This window comes from Oncorhynchus tshawytscha, linkage group LG02 (genome assembly GCF_018296145.1).
Source record: "Oncorhynchus tshawytscha isolate Ot180627B linkage group LG02, Otsh_v2.0, whole genome shotgun sequence".
In the NCBI taxonomy this organism is placed as follows: Eukaryota; Metazoa; Chordata; class Actinopteri; order Salmoniformes; family Salmonidae; genus Oncorhynchus; species Oncorhynchus tshawytscha.
In genome coordinates, this window is record NC_056430.1 from 49,965,366 (window position 1) to 49,978,381 (window position 13,016).

General features: G+C 41.2%; 1 protein-coding gene across 1 annotated transcript in view; it reads left to right on the forward strand.

Moving 5' to 3' along the window:
- LOC112267746 (vitamin D3 receptor B-like) overlaps positions 1-4,656 on the forward strand; it is a 67,616-nt gene extending 62,960 nt beyond the window's left edge. The window contains 1 exon segment of the mRNA XM_042300479.1: positions 2,204-4,656. Coding sequence (XP_042156413.1) covers positions 2,204-2,457 — 254 coding nt within the window. The 3' untranslated portion in view covers positions 2,458-4,656.
- The last annotated feature ends 8,360 nt before the right edge of the window (positions 4,657-13,016 follow it).

The following is a 13,016-nucleotide window of genomic DNA, read 5'->3' on the forward strand; positions in this document are numbered from 1 at the left end:
CTAAAGTACTCTCAGACCATGAGAAACAAGATTCTCTGGTCTGATGAAACCAAGATTGAACTCATTGGCCTGAATGCCAAGTGTCACGTCTGGAGGAAACCTGGCACCATCCCTACTGTGAAGCATGGTGGTGGCAGTTTTGTGGATGTTTTTCAGCGGCAGGTACTGGGAGACAAGTCTCGGGGAAGATGAACGGAGACAAAGAACAGAGAGATCCTTGATGAAAACCTGCTCCAGAGCGCTCAGACTGGGGCAAAGGTTCACCTTCCAACAGGACAATGACCCTAAGCACACAGCCAAGACAACGTAGGAGTGGCTTTGGGACAAGTCTCTGAATGACCTTGGAGTGGCCCAGCCAGAACCCGGACTTGAACCCAATCAAACATCTCTGGAGAGACCTGAAAATAGCTGTGCAGCAACGCTCCCCATCCTACCTGACAGCGCTTGAGAGGATCTGCAGAGAAGAATGGGAGAAACTCAGATACAGGTGTGCCGTGCTTGTAGCGTCATACCCAAGAAGTAACTGTAATCTGGCTGTAATCGCTGCCAAAGATGCTTCAAGTACTGAGTAAAGGGTCTGAATACTTATGTAAATGTGATATTTCCATTTTCCATTTGCAAAAGTGTGTAAAAAACTGTTTTTGCTTTGTCATTATGGGGTATTATGTGTGATTATTATTATTATTTTAATAAATTTTTGTGAATAAGGCTGTAACGTATCAAAATATGGAAAAAGTCAAGCGGTCTGAATACTTTCTGAATGCCCTGTACATGCATGCACTGCGTGCCTGTGTTTGCACATAAATATTCATCAATTTCTTATCTCATGAATTCCTTAGTGTCTGATAACATGTGTGTATATACACTGAGTATACAAAAACAGTAGGAACACCTTACTAATATTGAGTTGCACTCCCTTTTGCCCTCAAAACAGCATCAATTCGTGTCAATTTGGGTCAAGTTTGCTGGATGTCCTTTGGATGGTGAACCATTCTTGATACACACAGGAAACTGTTGAGTGTGAAAAACCCAGTAGTGATGCAGTTCTTTACACACTCACAGGTGCATTGGCACCTACAACCATACGCCGTTCAAAGCAACTTCAATATTTTGTCTTGCCTTTTCACCCTCTGAATGGCACACATACACAATCCATGTCTCAATTGCCTTGAGGCTTAAAAATCATTTTTTTAACTCGTCTCCTCCCTTTCATCTACAATGATTGAAGTGGATTTAACAAGTGACATCAATAAGGAACATTCACCTGGTCAGTGTCACGTTCTGACCTTAGTTCTTTTATTATGTCTTTGTTTTAGTATGGTCCGGGCGTGAGTTGCGTGGGTTGTCTATGTTCGTTTTTCTATGTTGTGTTTTGCATTTGGCCTGGTATGGTTCTCAATCAGAGGCAGGTGTCGTTAGTTGTCTCTGATTGAGAATCATACTTCGGTAGCCTTTTCCCACCTGTGTTTCGTGGGTGATTATTTTCTGTTCTGTGTTTTGTATTTCACCGTTCAGGACTGTTTAGTTTTGTTCTCGTTGTTTTTGTTTTGTGTTCATATAATAAATTCAATATGGACACTTACCACGCTGCGCATTGGTCCTCCGATCCTTCTAACTACTCCTCCTCAGCAGAGGAGGACAGGAATCGTTACAGTCAGTCTATGTCATGGAAAGAGCAGGTGTTCTTAATGTTTTGTACACTCAGTGTAGATTTCCCAGTTCACTGTAGGCTAAGATATACATGCAAGCGTGTTTGTACATTATATAATATTAGCCTAATTGATTTATTTTCTCACAAAACCATACATTTGCTTAGTTTTAGGCTGATGTTAGGCTAACATGCTGTGGGGAGGTGTGCCCCTTTTCATACAATAAGGTAATTTCTGGACATTATTTCTGGACATTTAGCGGACTCATTTTGGCTCAAGAGCACCTCTCTGAGGCAAACGATCTGTATAGCCTCTTTAAAGTCTTACCAGCCATGTCTTCCCCCTCCCTTCATGTGTAGACACTGTCTGGTATGGTGCAGGAGATAATGAATATGAAGAAGCCCTTTAAAAGTCTTACCGGCCATGTCTTCCCCCTCCCTTCATGTGTAGACACTATCTGGTATGGGGCAGGAGATAATGAATATGAAGAAGCCCTTTAAATGTCTTACCGTCCATGTCTCCTTGCCCCTCTCCCTCCTTTCTCTCCCCTCCAGACCGTCCGGGCGTGCAGGACCACGGGCGCATCGAGACCCTGCAGGACCATTTGTCGGAGACGCTGCAGGCCTACATTCAACTGCACCACCCGGGCGGCCGCCTCGTATACGCCAAAATGATCCAGAAGCTGGCGGACCTGCGTAGCCTGAACGAGGAGCACTCCAAGCAGTACCGCTCGCTGTCCTTCCAGCCCGAGCACAGCATGCAGCTGACCCCGCTGGTGCTGGAGGTGTTCGGCAGCGAGGTCTCCTAAATTAACACTTTTTGTTGACCTTTGATGGAGGTAGATGAGGTGGACGAAAGGTCATAGGAGAGGTGGGAGGAGAGTATGAGGTGGGAGCTATAGGAATGTGGTTAGACGGACTGTGGATGGTGTGAATGTAAGTGTGTGAGTGAAGGTGTGTGTTGTGAGGGAGAGGGGGGGATAATAGAAGTGTGTGTGTGTGTGTGTGTGTGTGTGTGTGTGTGTGTGTGTGTGTGTGTGTGTGTGTGTGTGTGTGTGTGTGTGTGTGTGTGTGTGTGTGTGTGTGTGTGTGTGTGTGTGCGTGCGTGCGTGCGTGCGTGTGTGTGTGTGTGTGTGTGTGTGTTAGAAATTCCCCTGCCTCGTGTGCATGTGTGCTTGAGGAGCTTCGGTAGGTCAGGCCTGGGACTGGGTACCTGAGGAGCTGTTGACTGGAACATGCAAAGCGATGGGGAGCGAATTATACAAACAAGGGAATGTACTTCAGACCCATACATACATGGAACTTCTGCCTGTATTTGACATGTACGCTTACCTTGGTATTTAAGAGACAGTATATTGCCAAACAGTATTGCGTCTTGTGTGCCGGTATATACAGTACACCGTGTGCTTTTTGTGTGTGTGTCATGCAAGTGCTGCTTTTATGCATGGCGGTGTATGGTCACTCATACATATGATCACACACATACACACACACACACACGTAAGGACACTCACTTATACAGTTGTTGGAGCTACCTCTGATTTTCTCCTCTCTCAGTTTTTGTATTCAGAAATACACACAGCATAGAACCTTCAAAATGCATGAAAACATTTCAATCGTGGATAGCTGATAGACACTAGGTCCTCACTGGAGCGAAAACAGTGCCTGCAAAGTATTTCCACGTGTTTCTCTCATCCTTTCTCCGGTTACTCTGCTCAATCGCTTCCCTCAAGGGCAAGTGTTTGAGTGTACGTATACGCCGCAAAATGCACGTCCTTCACCTCTGCCAAAGGTATTGTCCACGCTCTCTCTAAGCTTCCAGGCTTCTAGTGTAGCCACATGATGCCTTTTATGTGCACACTCACCGTTTGTGCTAGCTTTTGCTAACTAGCCTCTAGGAATTGATGAAGGAAATGTGTATACTCTGAATAGATTCATACAGCCTGCAGAATATTATCTGTAACCTGGAAATAGTTTGGTTGTGGAATAGTGTGCGTGAGCTGTGGCTGTTTAGTCACTAAAACAAGCTGTCAATCAAACCAAGCCAGAGCTCTGGTTGGTTGGTTGGTTTCTTTCTTTTGGAGGGGTTGGGGGGAAGGGGGAATTATGATAGCTCTAAATAGACTTAGCTACAACTTCTATGTATCACGAACACTGCTACCTGTACTCAAGCGTATCTATTAATATATGTCTATGTTCAAGTTATACCACCGTTTTTAAAGGGCTACAATGCCAAACTGACTGGAAATGCATAGTTAGGCCGGTTACTCTACTGTCTACGTCTTTTTGTATTATAGCCACAAACCATGCAAGTTATCTGGACAGGATCTTAAAACAATTCCATGAATTGTTCATTTTTTTTTCCTCAAATGTACAGTTTTTAGTAGGTGGAGTGTTTCAAAGCTGCTTCTTCACAGATATCACCCCTTTCGTTTCCAACTCGGAAGTGGAATTCTTTGAAATGAATGTCTTGAGGACTCGGATGGAGCATCTTCTGTTTCATTTTTTGACACGTCCGAGTCCTCCGATGTTGTATGCTGCTCAGCCCTCCAGTGGCTGCATCCTGTAAATACTACGTATCAATACAATGACCCCCGCAGCTGTATATAGGGCTACATAGATATTACTACTACTAACGCTTAGTAAGGAAATTCTTGGATTATATATGCAAACATGATACTGATGACCGTGTTTTACGACTTATTCTCACTTTCTCTTTCTGAAACACTATGCTTTCTCAACTTTTTTTTATATATATACAGTACCAGTCAATGTTTGGACACACCTACTCATTCAAGGGTTTTTCTTTATTTTGACTATTTTCTACATCGTAGAATAATAGTTAAGACATCAAATCTATGAAGTCATACATATGGAATCATGGAGTAGCCAAAAAAGTTAACATATTTTAGATGTTAGATTCTTCAAAGTAGCCACCCTTTGCCTTGATGACAGCTTTGCACACTCTTGGCATTCTCTCAACCAGCTTCATGAGGAATGCTTATCCAACAGTCTTGAAGGAGTTCCCACATATGCTGAGCACTCGTTGCCTGCTTTTCCTTCACTCTGCGGTCCAACTCATTCCAATCTCATTCCAATCTCAATTAGGTTGAGGTCAGGTGATTCTGGAGGCCGGGTCATCTGATGCAACACTCCATCACTCTCCTTGGTCAAATAGCCCTTGCACAGCCTGGAGGTGTGTTTTGGGTCATTGTCCTGTTGGAAAACAAATGATAGTCCCCTAAGCGCAAACCAGATTGGATGATGTATCATTGCACAATTCTATGGTAGCCATGCTAGTTAAGTATGTCCTGAATTCTAACTAAATCACTGACAATGTCACCAGCAAAGCACTCCCACACCATCACACCTCCTCCTCCATGCTTCACTGTGGGAACCACACATGCGTAGATCATCCGTTCACCTAATCTATGTCTCACAAAGACGCAGCGATTGGAACCAAAAATCTCAAATTTGGCCTCATCAGACCAAAGAACAGATTTCCACCGGTCTAATGTCAATTGCTCATGTTTCTTGGCCCAAGCAAGTCTCTTTTTCTTATTGGTTTCCTTTAGCAGCGGTTTCTTTGCAGCAAATTGACCATAAAGGCCTGATTTCACGCAGTCTCCTCTAAACAGTTGATGTTGAGATGTGTCTGTTACTTGAAGCATGAAGCATTATTTTGGGCTGCAATCTGAGGTGAAGTTAACTCGAATTGGACTTATCCTCTGCAGCAAAGGTAACTCTGAGTCTTCCTTTCCTGTGACAGTCCTCATGAGAGCCAGTTTCATCATAGCCCTTGATGGTTTTTGCGACTGCACTTGAAGAAACTTTCAAAGTTCTTGTCTTAAAGTAATGATGGACTGTCATTTCTCTTTGCTTATTTGAGCTGTTCTTGCCATAATATGGACTTGGTCTTTTACCAAATAGGGCTATCTTCTGTATACCACCTCTACCTTGTCACAACACAACTGATTGGCTCAAACACATTAAGAAGGAAAGAAATTCCACAATTTAACTTTTAACAAAGCACACCTGTTAATTGAAATCCATTCTAGGTGAATACCTCATGAAGCTGGCTGAGAGAATGCCAAGAGTGTGCAAAGCTGTCATCAAGGCAAAGGGTGGCTACTTTGAAGAATCTAACATCTAAAATATATTTAGATTTTTTTAAACACTTTTTTGGTTACTACATGATTCCATATGTGTTATTTCATAGTTTTGATGTCTTCAGAAAATAGTACAAATAAAGAAAACCCCTGGAATGAGTCGGTGTGTCCAAACTTTTCTACTTATATATATATATATATATATATATATATATATATATAGATGAATCTATATATGTTTGGGTGTGGGTGAGTGATTGATTGACGCATTGGCTAAGGTTGTGTCGTCGATGGGTGGTTGGCGCCTTTACTTTGGTTAGTCATTTGGGAGAAAAAGGATGTTATACAAGCTGAATATACAGTGCTGCTCTCTAATATAAGCCATATAGAGGGAGAGAAATACAAAAAAAGCCAGTTTAAAGAAATGTGGCTCGTATTCATTAGTAGCTATTGATTTCATTGGGCTGTAGATACACAATTGATATATCTAATATGTTATTTCTATGGCTCAGATATGCTATTGTACATGTATAAAGTAGAACCAACTCATATGCTTTCAATCTCTTCATTCCCCTGTCCATGCAAGAACCGTGTGTAAGGTCACCCAAGGGTGTGCAACACATTGGCTGTGTGGATTAGGTGAGTTCACCCATACAATGTAAAGCACTTCATTCCAATCCCTTATTATGAACTATTAAGGCTACCCTACAGAGACCTTAAAGGTTTTTAGGGAGCACCTGTTGACCACATTTAATGTCATGTCACCTGCTCCAGTGTTCAAAATGACCTACATGTATATGATATTGTAAAGCAAGTGAATGGACACTGGGGACCGCTTTCCCTGGACACATTTTTATTAAATTCATGTTTAGTCCAGGTCTAGGCTTAGCCTTAATCTGTGTGCCGGAAACTGGCCGAAGAGGCTATAGCGATATCTTGGTTAATTGTGAAGTTGCCCTTATATGCTGACCTTGGGTCATTTCCCCCACTAATGGTTACGTTTAGGATCGGGGAAGGGAGAAGCTGAGCCTAGATCTATACCTAGGGGTTACTTCTCCCCGGCGCCTATAGTATCTCCTTCTGTTTTAATGGGCATGACACATTGACTTCCTGGAATGTTTCAATTATGTCAGCCTATAGCTGTGGCCTCGAAGCTAAGACACTGACATCATCTGGGGAAATTGTCAAAAAGAGGGTAAATGGATTGCGTGAGTCAAGGATAGATGGCGCTCTATTGTACATCCTGTCCTTCAGTCCCTGTACGCGAGTGCCACTTCTGCTTCAACTGGACTCGTGATTGGCCAAACAGAAACTACTGTGGCACTTAGTTATGACATCGTCACTATAGGCTACAGAGAGTGCTATTTTGTGGTCTTCTTGCAGGATGTGGGGGAAAACAAGGACTCTGTCTTCCTACTGTTGAAGGAACGTAATCAGAACATTGTGTTCTTAGCATACAGTAAACCTTGTCATTGCTTTAAAATATCAACATTAACATTAGACGTCAGATAGTGGACCACAACCTACTCCCTCAATCTCCCCCTTATTGACAGTCATTCATTATTTTGTTATGTCCCCTCCCAGCCACCATAGCAAATGTTCCATTGAATGACTGCAGAAGAAAAAAAAATGTGTGGATTTTTATCGATCTAAGCTATAGAAGTTGTATAAAGGGATATTGTTTTGCAAAACACACTAAATACCTAGTGTTAGGAATTCACTGACATAGGCACCTGATGATTCGTGGAATTATTTTAGTTCATGCTGTTGATTGACAAGTTCCTCTTTCTCGGGATGTGTTTCATTAAGGTGATGGTAGGCTACATGATTCCTTTTACTCAGTACCACTCGTGTTCATGTCAGTTTGTTGAAGGTTAGGGTGTGTTGCGAGGTTACGGTTGTTAGATGACTTGTGCATTTTGGGCGGTTTTGGTTTTTAATTTCCTTTCATGCATATCTCTGTGTGTACATAAAGAGAGTTGATTGTTTTCAGTTGATGAGATATAGATATACAGTATTGATTTTCGGTATGTATGTATAAAGGCTTGGGTATCATGTAAGTGCCACAGGGCGGGATGTTGTCACATATCTCCCCTTTAAAGAAGTACAGGGTAAGGAGAGGTCTCTCTCGCTCGCATCTGGTTTGCACAGTTATAGCTGCTCAATATCCAGTCAAACGGAGGGGATATTCCAAAACGCTTGATGAAGAAAAGGCCTAAAGTGGCTTTATGACCATTGATATAAACTTTAGACTTTTCACCTAATAAGCTGTTCAATAGCATTAACTATGGTAAGGACGAGCAAACTCTGAATGTTCCTTTCTATAGATTTTTGATCAGTAATCCAAATTAAGCATTTTTCATTTTCATTCATCGACTTAGAATGTCTCAATTTTAGCTCTGACATTTTTAGCGAACTCCGAACTGGAACATACAGGTAACTGCCAAAATAAAGGAAACACTTGAGCAAATGAGGGATACAAAGTACATTGAAAGCAGGAGCTTCCACACAGGTGTAGTTCCAAAATGAGTTCAGCAATTAGCATCCCATCGTGCTTAGGATCATGCATAAAAATTCCCAGTTACCCATTATTTTGGCTACCATGGCTAGAAGAAAAGATCTTAGTGACTTTGAAAGAGGGGGGTCTTTAAGGAGCATAGGGGGTTTAAAGGTTCTGTGTGTCTCAGTCACCAGATCTCAACCCAATTGAACACTTATGGGAGATTCTGGAGCGGTGCCTGAGACAGCATTTTACACCACCATCAACAGAATGTCTCGTAGAAGAATGGTGTCGCATCACTCCAATAGAGTTCCAGACACTGGGAGAATCTATGCCAAGGACCATTGAAGCTGTTCTGGTGTCTCGTAGCAGTCCACCGCCCTATTAAGACACTTTGTTGGTGTTCCCTTTATTTTGTCAGTTACCTTTTAGGAACCATTTATTAAATGAAATTCAACTAGAAATGTTGAGTTTAATACAGTAGGCTATGTCTTTTCTTGTCTTGTTTATTTTTCTATATCAAACAGAGGGTGAATGCCCACATTACAGCCCATGGTACACCAGCATCAGCTAGCTTAACAGTCTCATTTTTGAAGTTCTTATGTATAAAGGTTGTACAAAGCAATTACCATTACAAATCCAGTTTGAAAAAACGATTCGAAATTCAATTTACAAATAGATGTTTTTTTTTTTTTTTTAAGAACATTATATGAATCGTTTTGATTGAGTGAAATTGCCTTTCAATAAACGTTTTGAATGTGACAGGGATTGATACACAGTACCGTTGATTTTGACGTGTAGATTTTTATTTTGTTCTTCTTCAAACATTAAAAGGAGTGTCCACAATGGATGTACACAACAATGATCTACCTCTTTTAGCTACAGATTATGCTTTAGCATTAAAGCAGTTGCCTCTGTTTTTACTTTTGTAATATGTGTTGGTATTTATTGTTGTCTAATGAAACACTTTGATTACCTCAAAGATGTCTCATCACGCAGACTGGGAGACTATACAGCTAATGAAGTCATTGGTATTTTTGATTTTTTTTGTAAAGTATTTTTCAACTAAAAGCATTGCATTTTTGAAGTAACGCACAAACACCCACCAGGGGTTGTGGTTTAATTGTGCCTGCATTCTGACCAATGGGATTCCAGGCTGGGTTTGGGTTGGCCGGGGTTGCGTTTCATTCTAATACGTGGTTTCCTCCCTTTTTTTTCTTAGTTCACTCGCATATCGCACGTCTGACACAACAATGTAAGAAATACCTGCACCTGGTTTCCGCCATATTCGGCTTTCATTGAAGGACAGAAGGGAGGGAGCAACATCCTGGAATGAAACGCAGCCAGAGACTTAACTGTCACCTCTGTATAGAGAGGTCATGAGTCATATGGTTTCGGCCGGAGAGTTGGAGTGTCTGCTCCTCTTGGCACAGTTGGAATGGTCTTTGCCCTCACTAGATGTCTCTCACTCTGTCCCCTTTCCCCAATCCATCTCTTCTCTCTCTCCTTCCCTCCTTCTCTCAGCTCATTTTCTCCACTCTTATGCCCCAGCCCACATTTTTAGAGTAGACTATTCCATATAGATCTTCAGATTTTCAGGAAAGGGCAAAAGTTCTGAGAGGACAACCCTCAGTATCCATTTAATGCTGCTTTTATCAAGAACATCACAGGTTGATGTGAATGTTGTTATTCTTACTACCATTGGCACGGTTGAGTATCACCCAGCAGAAATATGCTAACCAGGACATAGGAGGCCACAGTGTCGTGTTGTGTAGTTTTTGTAAAGCTGAGTAGTTTAGGTTGGTCTGAAGCTAGGGCAAGCTGGTTCTAGAAAAGCACACATGGGGCAAGTTCCTATTTGAACAATGTGGACTTGAGGAAGTTGATGCCCATTTATAAACTTTCATTAAACCGCTTTAATTGATCAGTGTAATATTAATCGCCAGCTACCACAGCCGCGGGAAGTAGGGGCGCTACAGTACCTCCGGAAATATCGGAATTACATTATGAAAACGTTTTTGTTGTTGTTTTTGTTTAACAAATGTAGGCCTTTACAAGTCCTGTATTAGTGGACCTATATAGCAGTCTGTAGCGTGGGCAAAAAAACAAAATAATTCTACCCTGCCCGACATTGCTCAGTTAGTGCCAATTGAAGATGTTGAGTAACTGCTTTAATATCTTTTGAGTACTGTTTTTGAATACGTTTTGGCAATGGTCCCTGCTATCTTTCCAACTAACTGTCTCAATTTTGACCGTTTGTTTTCAAACAACTTTAAAAAAGAAAAGACAAAATGTGTCTAGGAAAAAATCAGCCAGTTTGATAATCAGTCGTCATGCTAGCTATTGGAGGTACACTGCCGTTCAAAAGTTTGGGTTCACTTAGAAATGTCCTTGTTTTCCATGAAAACATACATGAAATGAGTTGCAAAATGAATAGGAAATATAGTCAAGACGTTGACACGGTTAGAAAGAATGATTTTTCAATTTAAATAATAATTGTGTCCTTCAAAACGTAGCTTTCGTCAAAGAATCCTCCATTTGCAGCAATTACAGCCTTGCAGACCTTTGGTATTCTAGTTGTCAATTTGTTGATTTCACCCCATGCTTCCTGAAGTTGGATTGGCTTGATGGGCACTTCTTACGTACCATACGGTCAAGCTGCTCCCACAACAGCTCAATAGGGTTGAGATCCGGTGACTGTGCTGGCCACTCCATTATAGACAGAATTCAAGCTGACTGCTTCTTCCCTAAATGGTTCTTGCATAGCTTGGAGCTGTGGTTTGGGTCCTTGTCCTGTGACGAAATTGGCTCCAATTAAACGCCGTCCACAGGGCATGGCATTGCAAAATGGAGTGATAAACTTCCTTCTTCAAGATCCCTTTTACCCTGTACAAATCTCCCACTTTACCACCACCAAAGCACACCCAGACCGTCATATAGCCTCCACAATGCTTGACAGATGGCGTCAAGCACTCAAGCATCTTTTCACTTTTCCTGAGTGTCACGAATTGTCTTCTTTGTGATCCGAACACCTCAAACTTAGATTCGTCTGTCCATAACACTTTTTTCCAAACTTCCTGTGTCCAGTGTCTGAGTTCTTTTGCCTATCTTAATATTTTCTTTTTATTGGCCAGTCTGAGATATGGCTTTTTCTTTGCAACTCTGCCTAGAAAGCCAGCATCCCGGAGTCGCCTCTTCACTGTTGACGTTGAGACTGGTGTTTTGCGGGTACTATTTAATGAAGCTACCAGTTGAGGACTTGTGAGGCGTCTGTTTCTCAAACTCTAATGTACTTGTCCTCTTGCTCAGTTGTGCACCAGGCCCTCCCACTCCTCATTCTATTCTGGCTAGGGCCAGTTTGTGCTGTTCTGTGACGGGAGTAGTACACAGCGTTGTACGAGGTCTTCCGTTTCTTGGCAATTTCTCGCATAGAATAGCCTTCATTTCTCAGAACAAGAATAGACTGAAAAGTTTCAAAAGAAAGTTATTTGTTTCTGGCCATTTTGAGCCTGTAATCGAACCCACAAATGCTGATGCTCCAGAAACTCAACTAGTCTAAAGCAGGACAGTTTTATTGCTTCTTTAATCAGCACCCCAGTTGTCAGCTGTGCTAACATAATTGCAAAAGGGTTTTACAATGATCAATTAGCCTTTTAAAATGATAAACTTGGATTAGCTATCACAACGTGCCAATGGAACACAGGAGTGATGGTTGCTGATAATGGGCCTCTGTACTCCTATGTAGATATTCCGTTTAAAAAATCAGCCGTGTCCAGCTCCAATAGTCATTTACAACATTAATAATGTCTACACTGTATTTCTGATCAATTTGATGTTATTTTAATAGACAAAAAATGGCTTTTCTTTCAAAAACAAGGACATTTCTAAGTGACCCCAAACCTTTGAACGGTAGTGTATGTAGACCTTGCTACACATGAAATCGATAGAAGCTAACTCAAAAGTACCTTAAAGTTACCTGCATTCACAAAGAATTCCTTTTTCCCAAAGAAAATGGGGAATTGGCTCCCATGTGCTCCTCACTCTACACTTTGGAGTACAATGCAGGGAGTGAAAGGAGTTCAGAATTAGTAGCGATTAGCTATAGGTATTGACATCCAGCAGACACTGTGGCCTTTCAGGGCCTGAGTTGAGTGCCTATAGGAACCTTTGGAAGATTGGAGTGTTTCGTGAAGCAGGATTAGAAAGTTAGCAAGCAAACTTTTCCAAGTATGTTAAAACTATTTTAAAAAATATATATATATTGTTTCTCAAGATGGCTTATTTCAAAGATTGGTCAATACTACTTAATAACCTATTATTCTAGCAACTGACGGTGATTCTACTTTAGCTGTCTTTATTGGCAAGAAAATTTAGTTGTTTGAGAATTGTTTCTAAAAAAATGTTCGCTTGTTAAATGAATAATCCTGTTTTTAAGACACTGCACCACGACACATTCGATGGAAAGACCGAAACAACAAGAGCACTTACAGTATTGTTTTGTAACACAATGAGTACATTTGGATGAATATGCTATCAATTACTGCCTGTCGATGTCAGCGTTTATATGGCTGCAATTATCAAAGTCATTTGTCTAATTTCTTGCAATGTGTGTTCTTTGTTTTTATTTCTTTTTAAGATGTTTTTTTTTCTATTACAACAGACATTATAAATGGGTGTTTATGTAATGTTATTTTTGTCCGATGTTTTGCAAATCAAATAATAAACGACTGTGCATAGTGTTGTGTTTCTGTCTGTTTGA